Source organism: Herpailurus yagouaroundi, unplaced genomic scaffold, assembly GCF_014898765.1.
Source record: "Herpailurus yagouaroundi ecotype Mexico unplaced genomic scaffold, PumYag 28, whole genome shotgun sequence".
Taxonomy (NCBI): domain Eukaryota; kingdom Metazoa; phylum Chordata; class Mammalia; order Carnivora; family Felidae; genus Herpailurus; species Herpailurus yagouaroundi.
The window spans coordinates 165812837-165826226 of NW_024412376.1; the positions used below are offsets into that span (position 1 = coordinate 165812837).

General features: G+C 57.1%; 1 protein-coding gene across 3 annotated transcripts in view; it reads right to left on the reverse strand.

The window, feature by feature from the left end:
• ACOX3 (acyl-CoA oxidase 3, pristanoyl) overlaps positions 1-7211 on the reverse strand; it is a 35701-nt gene extending 28490 nt beyond the window's left edge. For all 3 annotated transcript variants that reach the window (XM_040488893.1, XM_040488885.1, XM_040488875.1), the window contains exons 1-5: positions 7054-7211; positions 6496-6729; positions 5309-5383; positions 4855-4944; positions 2346-2489 (exon numbers count right to left, since the gene is read on the reverse strand). In XM_040488893.1, coding sequence (XP_040344827.1) covers positions 2346-2489; positions 4855-4944; positions 5309-5383; positions 6496-6729; positions 7054-7197 — 687 coding nt within the window. In that variant the 5' untranslated portion in view covers positions 7198-7211. The remainder of the gene's footprint in view (positions 1-2345; positions 2490-4854; positions 4945-5308; positions 5384-6495; positions 6730-7053) is intronic.
• Positions 7212-13390: the final 6179 nt, after the last annotated feature.

The window sequence follows — 13390 nt, forward strand, 5'->3', positions numbered from 1 at the left end:
TGCCTGGGATCCTCTCTCTCCACTCCCCTCCTGCTTGCACGCACTCGCACTCTCTCTCTCTCTCTCTCTCTCAAAATAAACAAACTCAAAGAGAGAAGAAAAGAGACTGAACATATGGCACCGATGGACGGCCTCCCGACCAGTGACACTGGAGCCCTGACCCACAACCCGCAGCAAACAGTGCAGGCGGCCAAGCAAGACGCCTGTGACGGTCGGTCAGAGATGGGGTCACTTAGCTCGGCGGGGAGCTAACAGCTTCTCCTCTTGTCCTGCTGCCAGCCCAGCACCAGCCTGAGAAAACCAAGCCCACTCCCCTGGCCAGACTCAGTCACTGCCCCAACCTCCCAAGGGACAGTGGCCAAACCTCCCCCTCCAGGCAGCTCCGAGCACACAACCTTTGCCTTTCCCATAAGGGAGGTCTTGGCTTATTTCCACAGGGCAAGGGACTTGAACAGACATTTCTGCAAAGACAACATACACGTGGCCAACTGGCACACGAAAAGATGTTCAGCATTGCTGGTCACGAAGAAAATGCGAATCAAGAGGCGCCTGGGTGGCTCAGTCGGTGGAACGTCTGACTCCTGACTGTAGCTCAGGCCGTGACCCCAGGCTCGTGGGATTGAGCCTCCCCCCACCCCACCCCACCCCCGCCCCCGTCGGGCTCCGTGCTGAGTGTGGAGCCCGCTTGGGATTCTCTCTCTCCCTCTGCCCCTCTCCCCTGTGCACACTCTCCAAAAAGAAAAAAAGGAAAAGGAAATGCACATCAAAAGCACAACAGGGGCGCCTGGTGGCTCAGCCGGTTAAACATCCGACTTTGGCTCAGGTCATGATCTCACGGTTCGTGGGTTCAAGCCCCGCGTCGGGCTCTGTGCTGACAGCTCGGAGCCTGGAGCCTGCTTCGGATTCTGTGTCTCCCTCTCTCTCTGCCCCTAACCCACTCGCATCCTGTCTCTGTCTCTCTCCAAAATAAATAAATGTTAAAAAAAACAACAACAAAAAAACAAATACTACCATGCCCACTCGTGTGCGTATTTAAGAAAAAAAGGAAGATACATATTGGCGAGGATATGAGAAAATCCGAACCCTCACGCGCTACCGATGGGAGTATAAATTGGCAGAACCGTGGAAAGCAGTACAGCAGTTCCTCCAACAGTTAAACACGGAATCACCCCAGGACCCGGCACTTGCACTCCTGGGCGTGGACCCCCGAGAACGGAGAACACGTGGTCAGACAGACAGGTGCTCATGAACGTTCACGACAGAAACAAGGTGGAAACAGCCAGAATGCCCATCAGCAACCAGGTGCACGAACTGCGGTCCATGCACACGAAGGCTTATCCCCCCCCACTTAAAAAGCACGGAAATCCTAACACATACTGAGCACGTTCTGACAACGTGGATGGCCTTCAGAAAACAGGCTGAGGCACAGAGGTTCGTGTTGGAGGGTTCCTTGCGTGTGGAACATCCAGTGCAGGCGAATCCGTGGAGGCAGAGAGCAGGCGAGCGGTTGCCGGGGGCGGGGGGGCGAGGAAGGGTGCGGGGCGCCCTCCCGGAGACGGAAACGCTTTAGGACTAGACACGGGTGCGGATGCCCAACACTGGGAAGGCACCAAAGGCCCCTGAATTTCGGTTCACTTCGTATTACTTGAATTTCACCTCAATGAGGACAAAGGGACATGGCTTACTTTCTTCTCTTCCGAGAGGCCCCTCACCCGGAAGGTCTTAACAAGAATGCCAGAGTGGGGTTGGGGTGCAGGGCAGCGGGGCTTCGGTCAGGATCCAGGTGGCCAGGACAGGAAGGCCCGGACAAGCTTCCGGAAGCTCCGGGTTCAGGGACACCGCAGCAGCCCCGGGCGGTCGGGAGACAGGCCCCACCAGGGAGGCAGGAAGCCCAGGCCTGGCCATCGGTCCCAGGCGCCCCCGTGGCAGTAGCTGCTGCGTGTGGCCCGGGCACAGGAGACGTCAAGGTCAGCACTTTAGGTCGGCACGAGAGGCCACATCGGACGTGCTGGGTCAGAACCGCAGGAAGGCGGGGCCGGGAAGCCCAGGTTTGCGAAGAGTGTCTGGAAAGATGGCGACGTGGCCGCCGGAGGAACAGGACGACTCTGCCTCAGATGACCTCAGGTCTAGACCAGGGTTGACCAAGCCCGGGCCACCGCCATCGGGGGCTGGATAATTGCCTCTTGGGGGTGGGCAGGCCGTCCTGTGCGTTACAGGGCGTCCGCCGCGTCCTTGCCGCGTGCTCACTGGACGCCAGGGGCGCCCCCGCCCCAGCTGCGATGAAGGCGCCTGCCGGTGACGCCGAGCGCCCGTGGGTGAGACCACCCCGCCGAGAGCCCCCTCACCTGCACCAAGAAGGAATGCAGGCCGTGGCAGCGGCCCCCGGGCGTGTACAGCTGGGCAAACACCACGGCGTGGGTGGCCGTCTTGCCCATGTTGCCGACCCAGAATTTGGCGGCCTCGAAGTCCGGGGAGTGTAGGATGAACTCCTGCGCAAGGGGGAAGGGAAGGTTAGAGCTGTAGTCCAAGTTGCAGTGAACAAGTCAAACACGTGCAGAATCCCACATTCTCTGCTCAGAGTCCCTGAAGAAGAGCAGAACCGAGCGCACGCTTTAGCTCCCGTGTGGCAGGAGGGGGGGCCCGTACACGGAGCATATCCCTGGGTGTTGTGACTTAACGAAGACACTGGTACGGAAAACCACTCCGGGGTCAGACGATGAAATACACGCCAACTTCTCCAGAAGCCGGCCGGTGCCCACGGAGCGGTCGCCGCGACACTCGTCTTCCACGGCCCCTCCTCTGTGCGCTCCTCCCTGACCCCTCCCTGGGCTCTGACCAACGACAGACCTTCTTTTCCCACGGTCTCCCCCCGCCTACGAGCTCCATGAGGGCCATGTGCCCAGGAGCACAAGGCACCTCAAGACATCAGGGTGAGTGAACCCAGGGGTCACGGGAGGGGCCGGGAGGCTTGCCGGGTATTCAGCAAGGCAGGAGACGAGCAGGGGAGACACGGGGCAGGGGCCCTGGCTGGGGGCCGGGAGGGTCCATGAGTCGGGTGGGGTAGGGGAGCCTGTGAGCGATTCCAGCGTTGGGCGGGGAGCTTGACAGCTGGACAAAGCCAGGGTGTGACGGCGAGCTGCCTCCCGTGTAACCTGCGGGCCACTGCGGGCAGAGCCCGGCGGGTGTCCTTCTCCCCGCGGGTGGGAAGCTGTGAAGGGCACACGGGGAACCCCCTCGTGCCGCCCAGCGGTGTGCACGGGGTCACGGCCTCCAAGCGCACCGTGTGACTACCTCGCAGATGTTGACGCCCCACCGAAGAAAAGCGGGGGGGATGGGGGACTGGAGTCCCCCCTCTGCTCCCCCCTCTGCAGGCGTCCTCCCTGCATGTGGCATACCGCCACTGTCCCCTCCAGGTCTCCACGGCCCCCTGGCACACCTAACTTCTTGCGGCTGTCCGTCCGTGTCTCCGTTCCGGCACGAGGGATCCCCCAGAGCAAAGATTCACGTGTCACGTTCGCCGCTAGCTGCCCGGTCCCTGAAAGCAGTGCCCGGCACGTAGCAGGTGCCCGACCAGCGGCCCACAGAGGACTTCGGGCTCCCAATCTCCCCCGCTCCGACATCTTGCTCACTTAAGCACAGGTGCCGAGAGGAAGCAGGTCAGAAGCAGGCTGCCCCATGGACGGCCAGGCTTCGCCCAGGCCCCGAGGCCACGTGGGATCCGCCCTCTCCACCTCCCCACTTAGCACCGAGAGCCCTCGGCACCAGAGGGCAGAGAAGAGAGACGGGGCCGGGCCAGCAAAATCTGGGTTCGGATAAAGGTACCTGGTGGCTAAAAGGCCAATAAAAAACCGAAGAGGGCTGTCGCCGATGGCTCTCTGCCATCTCTCCGCCACTCTCTGGCACACGGGACCACGGGCACTGCACCACGACCACCTTCCCCTTGGCCCTGCCCTGCCCCGCCTCAGCCCCCCTCGGCTTCATGGCTCTGCTCTGCTGGCACACAGCCCCTCAGCACACAGTGTGCACGGAGCCCACATCACTGAACGCACGAAGGAAGGAATGAGAAGCAAATACACAAGCACAGGGCTTTACTTTCCGTTACACGGACTCTTGCAAACCACACTGCCGACAAGGGGCAGGCGAAGGGCTCCTGGAACTCTAGGGCAGGTGCAGAACGAGCAGCGGGGACCGCGGTCCTCGGAGGAGCGAACGAGACTGACCCGGCGGCGGGAGAGGGTCCAGGGGGTGGGAGCGGCACAGCACAGAGGCCACGGGCGGAAGCCTCCCGACCCGTGCACCCCATCCTCTTCCTGCCCTCCCTTCCCTCCGCGCCACCGACCACCCGATAAATCACGATCCCATTTGCGGACACGTGTCTCCCCGAGAGCGAGGACAAAGCCCGCGAGTGCACCGTGCTGGGACCGACACCTGCACAGGGACGTGCTAGACGGAGACGTGGACACGGGAGGCAGCGGCCAACGGCGCAAATGCCACACACGTCTGTATGCGGGCCACGGGACGCAGGAGGGCGGTGGGGCCAGAGGGGCCAGACACGGGGGCAGGAGTGGACGAGGCGGGCCCCGGCCGGCGGAGCCTGGCGCGCACAGGGGGCAGGGGCAGCCAGCAAAGACCAGCGCCGGGGAGACTCTTCTTCACGCTGTTGGTTTTGTAAACGAACCGGGCCGCGTCCAAACCCCAGCAGGCAGGTGAACAAAGAAAGGAACCTCTCCCCCCAGGAGCCGCCACCCTCCCGGGTGAGGAGTCTCCATGTGCAAGGTAGAAGCACACGCGTCTAAAGACGGGTTTCTGGGCGTAAGGACACCGCATCACACGCGACGCACACGTAACACCTACCTCCGTGGCGGGGTCGTAGTGAGCGGTCGTTCTGATGGCCTTGGCGTTACTCCCGTGACTTACTTCAGTCACAGCAAAACATCCAAAAATCTAACGTGGGAGCACAAAACAACGTAAGGCAAGAAAGGTTCCAGGAGGGACCCACTGCTGTCCTTCCTCGAAGGACAAAACCCCAGGTCAAAGCACTAAATCCCCGCTCCCCCGCCCAACCCACCAGGGTATTAGGGACACCACGTCCCCCAGCCTGTGAGGACGGTGGGTTAGGTGAGGTGACAGCCGCCTTGCCAGGGCCGTGGAAGGAAAGGGAAGGCCTCGCTTTGACAGCAACAAGCTAAATGCACCGGGTGCTGGGGTTTCGGCGCACACGGCCCCCCGGAACCTCCTCTGGCACGCGGCCCTTTGCAGAGACATCTGGGGACCACGGGCTCACGGTCCGCCGGGACTCTGAGCTCACCTCCATGTTGAGGATCTTGGGAAGGTATTCTAAATGTCTTTCGGAGCCAGACTTGTAAATCGCGAATCCAAAAACCTGAAAATATAGAATCATCAGAGAAACCGGTGGCAGTCAAGGAGTTCTGAGGTCCCGGGGCCTCAGGAGCCACACGCGCTTTGACACCCGTGGCAGGGAAGTGGGCGGGGGGGGGGGGATGGAATCCGCGTCTGGTATGCTCAGCAGAAGCACTTCAGATGCCTTCGGGAGGTCCCGAGGGGCCGCGGACGGGGGGAGACGGCAGGGGACAGGGAAGAGGAGGGAAAAGGGTGCACACGGGCCACATGTCCCACCCAGCCACACACACCTCCCCACCTCCGCCCGTGTGCCGGCGGGGGGCACTGGCATCTCCCCAGACCTGCTTTCCCTTCCCTCCCTGCTTTTGCCTGCCCGGGGGGGGGGGGGTTGGCATAAAAGCAAAAGAGTCCCCCAAAGTTCCTTCTCTTCTGGAGTTTTCACTGCTTGGCACTCCCGTCGAGGACTCACGTGTGCAAATTTGCACACACAGCCGGAAGGAGCTGGACTTCTCCCTCAAACATCACGAGATCTGCCCACACATTCTAATCTCTGGTTTCGCTTCCTATATTATTTTTTTATTTTTTAATTTTTTTTAAATGTTTATTTTTGAGAGAGAGAGAGAGACAGAGACAGTGTCAGCAGGGGGAGGGGCAGAGAGAGGGAAACACAGAAGTTGAAACAGGCTGCAGGCTCTGAGCTGTCAGCACAGAGCCTGACACGGGGCTCGAACTCACAGACTGTGAGATCATGACCTGAGCCAAAGTCAGACACTCAACTGACTGAGCCCCCCAGGCACCCCTCCTATATTAGTTTCTAGAAATCTCTTAAGAGAGCAACGGCTGGCTGGCTCCATGGGTACAAACAGCACGTGACTCTTGGTCTCAGCGTCGCGAGTTCAAGCCCCAAGAAAGTAATCTCTTAAAGAAACCTCCCCCAGACACACACACCCCACGAAACCCTACGAGCGAGCAAACACCAGCCGCCGCCACACCCCGCGGGCAGCATCTGCCCCTCGTGCGCTGAGGACCCTCTCTTGCACCTCCTCCTCCCACCCGGCCCCCGACGGCGCCCTCCCCCGCCTCACGTGGGGCGTGAAGGGCTCGATCCCCTTGGCCTCCTCGCCGCCCACTCACCAGCAGGTGCAGCAGGAACTTCTGAGCCAGGGACCAGTCGTACGTGCCCAGGCAGGTGATCAGCGTCAGCACGGACAGCGGGTTCCGCACCATGTCCTCCACGCGGAGGAGGGCGCGCTCCAAGACCCGCTTGCAGCGGAGGAAAGTCAGCTCTCGGTGCTTCTCCAGGGAGAGCTCGTGGCCGCGGGAGCGGGCGAACAGGGGGTCATCCTCCAGGGCTGAGAAGATGCTCTTCTGGAAATGCGAGAGACGGGAACGGCCGGCTCGAAGGCAAAGAACGGCCATGCGCCGCGCTCTCACTCAGGCTCTTCCCGAGGCCGCTGGTGCCGTGGGACACGGGCAACCCCTGCAACCCTGGGGCGGACGAAGGCCCCTCCGGCCGCAGGCACGGGGACCTGAGGCCTCAGAAGCTTAACCAACCTGTGTTCGCCCGGGGCGGGGGAGCCTCCGAGGACACGGGCCAGGCCAGGGGCCAGCTACGGTGTTTAGGGTCCTTAGGGGCCGCACGGCCCCCTGTGCCCGCGAGTCAGATGCCTGGCAAGCCGCCCGGAGCCTCACCTTCAGGCGCAGCATGTCCTCGCCTTCCAGGAACAGCGCCAGCTCCTTCCAGCAGAAGGAGGCGCGGGCGCGGTAGGCCTGCAGGGGTCCCCCGGGCAGGTCCGGCAGCAGGGAGGCAGCATCGCCTTCCGACGGGGCCGCCATCGCACCGTGTCAGCCTGCGGGACGCGGACACCAGAGTCGGCCGCCGTGCCCGCTCGGCCACCCGCAGCCGCGCGACAGGCGGGACAAACACAGACGGGCTCGGAAGGGCCGGCAAGAGTCGGTCACCGCCCGAGACCTCGTGCCCCCCTTCCCCAGAGAGAAGGTCAGGAGGCAGCCCCGGGCAGCTGAGGCCAGAGGACGCCTCGCCCTCTCGGGGCCACCGGACCCACCCCCGAAGGCCATCGACCCCGCGGTCCGGGAAGCCGCCCTCTGGAGTCCGGCCAACACCGGCCAGTCCACTCTGGCCGCACAGGACGGCCCGCCAGGGCACGGGACACCTGCCAGAGAGCCTTTGAACACAGCCTTTTGCCCCGAACTCTCCCGACGGACACACATCTGGCTTCCCACCCACGAAGCGGGCACCTTGCAGCCCAGCCCTCCTGACCAAACAATCCTCCCGGGTCTTCTCAGAGGAGTGCTCCTTTCCCGCCGTGGATTCCCACTGGATTCGAGGAGCGGCGGGAGAGCGGAGTCCGGGGCGTGGACACCCCCGCCCCCTCCCCCACCCCGGTGGACGCCATCTAGGACGCTGGGCTCTGAGTTGCTCAATTTCGCCCAGAAGCAAATGGGAACTTGATGAAACAAGTTCATCTCTTGATGAAACAACCTCATGTGTTTGTTTCCACGTGAGAGGGGCAAGGTGGGACGGGGCCTTCCGAGCACCCGAGTGGCTGTTGGGGACCGCGCCCTGTGGACTGTCTCTTCTGGAACCCTCCCCCAAAGCGCAAGCCCACGCTCACGTCCCTGCTGAGGGACGGAGAATCTGAAGCTCGGCCGGCACTTTCTGGGGCTCCCGGGGCTGCGGGAGGGCAGCTCCCAAGCCCGAGTCCCCCTCCACAGGCGCCACCTTGTGATGGAGAGGCATCAGCACAAACTAAACCAAACGCAAGCAGACGTTCGACGGTGAAGACGGTGAATCACCAGAACAGAAAAGAGGAGAGAGACAGAGAAAACCAACAAGAGGCTGGTTCTCCGGAAAGACTGACAGAATCGACAAACTTTTAGCTAGGTTGAGCCAATCCAAAAGGGGACATTACTACCGAGCCTAAGGAAACAACAATGATTCTGGGGCACCCGGTGGCTCAGTCGGTTGAGCGTCCGACTTGGGCTCAGGTCATGATCTCCCAGTTCACAGGTTCGAGCTCCGCGTCGGGCTCTGTGCTGACAGCTCAGAACCCGGAGCCCGCTTCGGGTTCCGTGTCTCCCTCTCTCCCTCTCTCTCTCTCTGCCCTTCCCCAGCTCGTGCTCTCTGTCAAAAATAAATAAACATTAAAAAAAAAAAATTTCAAAAGGGAGGGGTGCCTGGGTGGCTCAGTTGGTTGAGTGTTCGACTTCGGTTCAGGTCACGATCTCGTGGCTCGTAAGTTCAAGCCCTGCGTCGGGCTCTGTGCTGATGGCTCAGAGCCTGGAGCCTGCTTCAGCTTCTGTGTCTCCCTCTCTCTCTGCCCCTCCCCTACTTGTGCTCTGTCTCTCAAAAATAAATAAATGTGAAAAAAAAAATCAATAAACTGCCCACAAAGAAAAGCCACAGGGCTTCAATTGTGAATTGTAGCAAACATTTAAAGAAAAATACCATGTCCACAGTGTTTTCCAAAAGACAGGAACAGGGTGACCCATGAGGCCAGCGGGAGACAAGGGAGTCGTGCCCCAGGAAATTAAGGCCAGGTCAACATCTGAAAGTCAATCAGGGTAAGACACCACGCCAGCAGAATAAAGGACAGACATTCACGATTGTGCCAACGTGTGCCGGAAAAGCATCTGACAAAATCCTGCACCCTTTCGTGAGAAATTCTCAACAAAGTGGAAACAGGAGGAAACTTCCCCCACCTGGTAAAGGGTGTCTACAAATACCCACAGCTACCTTCACACTTCAGTAAGGATTCATCGCCTTTCTCTGAACATCGGGACCAAGACGAAGATGTCCGCTCCGCCTCTCCTAACCAACATAGTGCTGGGCATTCTAGCCACCAGAGTTACGCAAGAAAAATGAAATCAAAAGCATTCTAATCAGAAACCTCTCTCTTATCTGCAGATGACATGATCTTGTATATAGAAAATCCTAAGGAGCCCACTAAAAAACCATTAGAACAAATTAGTTTGCTCAGTTTACAGGCTACAAAATCAACTGTATTTCTATATACCAGTGATAACTCCAAAATGAAATTAAGAAAAAATTCAACTTACAACAGCATCAAAAACAATAAATTCAATAAAAAAAAAGTGTAAAGCATTTTTGAAAGAAACCTGAGACCTGAATAAATGGAAAGGCACCCCCCTCATTCATGAATCAGAGGGCTTGATGTCGTCGCAAAGCCGACACTCCCCAAGTGATCTGCAGAGCCCCTGTGGCCCCAGTCAAAATCCCAACTGGCTTTGTTCTGTGGGAATCGAAAAGCCGATCCTAAGATCCATGTGGAAATTTAAGGAACCCGGAATAGACAAAACTGTCTGGAAAAAGAGCAAAGTTGGAGAATCCATTCTGCCTGATTCCAAGACTTGCTGAGAAGTGACAGTGACGAAAACATCATGGCGTCGGTAGAAAGTCACATGTGTGTAGACGGACAGAACAGAACTGAGAGTCTGGAAGTAAACCCTGAAATGTAGGGTCAACTGCTTTGGGACAAGGACGCCAAGACAACGTCATGGGGAAGGAACAGTCTTTTCTCAAACGGTGCCAGCACCCCAATGCCCACGTGCAAAGGAATGAGGGCCAACTCTCTCTCTCTCATACACACACACACACACACACACCACTGAACTCAGAAGGGACACAGACTTAGATGTACAAGTTAACACGAAAACCTCTAAGAAGAAAATGCAGGAGTAAATCTTTACAATCTGAGGTGAGCCAAAGCCTTCTTGCACAAGCTATAAAAGTAGCTAACTTAAACTTCATCAAAAAACAAAAATAAAATCTTCTGCTGCAAAGGATGCCAACGAGTAAGTGAAAAGACAAACCAGAGAATGGAAGTTATTTGCAAATCACGTATTGATAAGGGACTTGTACCCAGACTGTACGAAGACTCTTAGTAATGAAGGCAAATAACCCAATTTAAAGGCCTCAAATAGAGTTTCTCCAAAGACACCACAATGGCCAATGAGCACATGGAAAGACGCTCAATATCATGAGCCATCAGGGAAGAGCAAACTGAAACCATACTAAGACAGCACATCATAGCCACCACGATGGCCACGATCAACGGGATAAATGACAAGGACGGATGAGGACGTGCAGAAATTAGAGCCTGTCCACCTTCTTCAACAGTTTAAATATACGGTCACCACGTGACCCGGCAACTCCGCTCCCAGGTATACGCCCAAGAGAAATGAAACATCCACACAAATCTGTGTGCGGGAATGCTCGTAGCATTTTTATAATACCCCCAAAAGAGGAAACAACTCCTACATCCATCAACTGATGAATGGATAAACACAATGTCTTCTTCCCAGAGGATGAAATACTCTTTGCTACAACCCGATGAACTGATGAACGTGGACGATGTTACGTTAAGGGAAAGAGGGCAAGCCTGGAAGGGACTCCTAACGGGGCCAAGGTTCTTTTGGAGTGAAGAAACATCCTAGAAACATCTTTTGCAGTGAAGCAACATCCCTACATAGGGATGATGGTTGCACAACTCTGCAAATACAGCACTGAATTGTACAGTTGAGATGGATGGATTGCATGCTGAGTTAGATCTCCACAAAGCAAGACTATTTTGAAAGCAAGGCCCCGAGGGCACCTGGGTGGCTCAGTCGGTCAAGCGTCTGACTTCGGCTTAGGTCATGATCTCACCCTTCCTGAGTTTGAGCACTGCATCGGGGTCTGTGCTGATGGCTCGGAGCCTGGAGCCTGCTTCGGATTCTGCGTTGCCCTCTCTCTCCGCCCCTGCTCTGCTCATGCTGTTTCTCTCTCTCTCTCTCTCTCTCTCTCAAAAATGAATTTAAAAAAAAAATTTTTTTAAAACAAAAAGAAAGTAAGGCACAGCTCTGGCAGAATCCAAGTGCTCAAAAATACAAGCTATAAAGTCCAAGGGGAACTTGGTCTTTCCCGACTCCCCTGTCCAGGCTGCATCCCCGTCTCCTCGTGCTCCCTCCCTGCGGTCCAGGACACCACACCACTGTCCCTTCCTGCTCCCCTCTGGCTCCTTGCAGACCCCCAGCCTCGGCTATACTCTCACTCTGCAATGCCTGCTGAAATTGTCCCTGATGCACGGAGGAGGCTTCACAGACCTGAAATGAGACCCCCACACTCATTTGGCAGTTTCCTGGACACCCCTCCCCTCTCACGTTCTAGACTTCCGCAAGCTCTGAATGTTCAAACCCAGGGCTCCCTGACCCAGCCCTTCCTTCCACAGACCCAGGTCCACAAACCTGAGTGCCACGCTGGACTCTCCTTCTCTGCTTGCCCCCAAACCTAGTTGGTTACCAAGCCCTCCACTGCACCTCTACGATGGCTACAGAATCATTTCCCTCCGCGACTATTAAATCGATCACAATACTGTCCAATCATTGAGCAGTCACTGAGTGCAGGTGGGCGTTAAGAAGTTACATGATCTCTGGGGCGCCTGGGTGGCTCAGTCGGTTAAGTGTCTGACTTCGGCTCAGGTCATGATGTCGCGGTCCGTGAGTTCGAGCCCCGCGTCGGGCTCCGTGCCGACAGCTCAGAGCCTGGAGCCTGTTTCTGATTCTGTGTCTCCCTCTCTCTCTGACCCTCTCCCCATTCATGCTCTGTCTCTCTCTGTCTCAAAAATAAATAAACGTCGGGGCGCCTGGGTGGCGCAGTCGGTTAAGCGTCAGACTTCAGCCAGGTCACGATCTCGCGGTCCGGGAGTTCGAGCCCCGCGTCGGGCTCTGGGCTGATGGCTCAGAGCCTGGAGCCTGTTTCCGATTCTGTGTCTCCCTCTTTCTCCGTCCCTCCCCGGTTCATGCTCTGTCTCTCTCTGTCCCAAAAATAAATAAACGTTGAAAAACAAATTTTTTTTTAATAAATAAATAAACGTTAATTTAAAAAAAAAAAAAGAAGTTACATGATCTCAACAGTGCTGGTGACGCCATGTATTATCAGTACTCTTAACTCTCCAACTCTTAATTTTCCAGACGAGCAGACCGGAGCTTGTTAGCGTGAAGTCGCCCAAGATCTACAGCTGGTATCGCACCCGGTCTCAAATCCCATGGCCCAAAGCAGCCAGTAAGATCCCTAGGTCCCCATGCCACCAGTGGTCACCAACATCACCGCAAGATTGTGCAGCTGCTACCAACCAAGGATTCCGAAGCCACAATGCCTGACGTGAGATGCCAAAGTCAGCGCTGGCTTCCGAGTTGGGTGAACTCAGCCTGCCGCCTCACCTCTCTGTGTGTCAGGGTGACCACACGGAAATGCTAGTCTGCTGTCTAGCAGCCAGGCTGCTGCAATTCACAGGGGCACTGGAGCAGTCCCCGGCAGGGAGTCAGTGCAAGAAGGACAGCCGCCTTCGCTCAGTTTTCCTCTCGGGGGCACAAGAGGTGACTCTAAAATGCGGATCTGCTCTGATCATCCTCCCTTTAGGTGACAGCTGTGGGGTGACCTCGGGGGGGCAACGTCCGCACTCCTCAAACTGTCTCGCACGCTTAGCGGCCGGGTCTCCAGCAACCCACCGCGGGGATGGATTGTGAACCCCGGATCCGTGCACCTGCCGACCCCACCCAGGAACTCCACGTGGTTTCAAAGTCAAGGCCTTTGTTAGCAGAGAAACCGCTTTAGCTTTGCCAGGCCTCCAGGATCTGTGAGTCACCTTCAACACATGAAGGTCTTTTTGGAAACTCCCTTTATCCCTGACACCCGTACCCCCCCCACCCCACCCCCGCCTTAAAAGTATATACTCAATTGCTCCCACAATCCCAGGGCAGCAGCCCTTTCTGCTTGTGGGCCCTGTCCCCAAGCTTTAATAAACCTTTTTCTTTTTTTTTTAAATGCATAACAAACATCTCAAGAATTTCTTGACCCTTCATTCCCGGATCCCGTATCACATCAAATCACATCAGAGTCAACCGGATTTGGCAATTCACCGCATAGAGAACGAGGAAGAAGTCAGAAGGTTTCCGTTGAAAGGGAACTGAAAGATGGGCAGAGTGGTCGTGGGAAGAGAAGGATGAC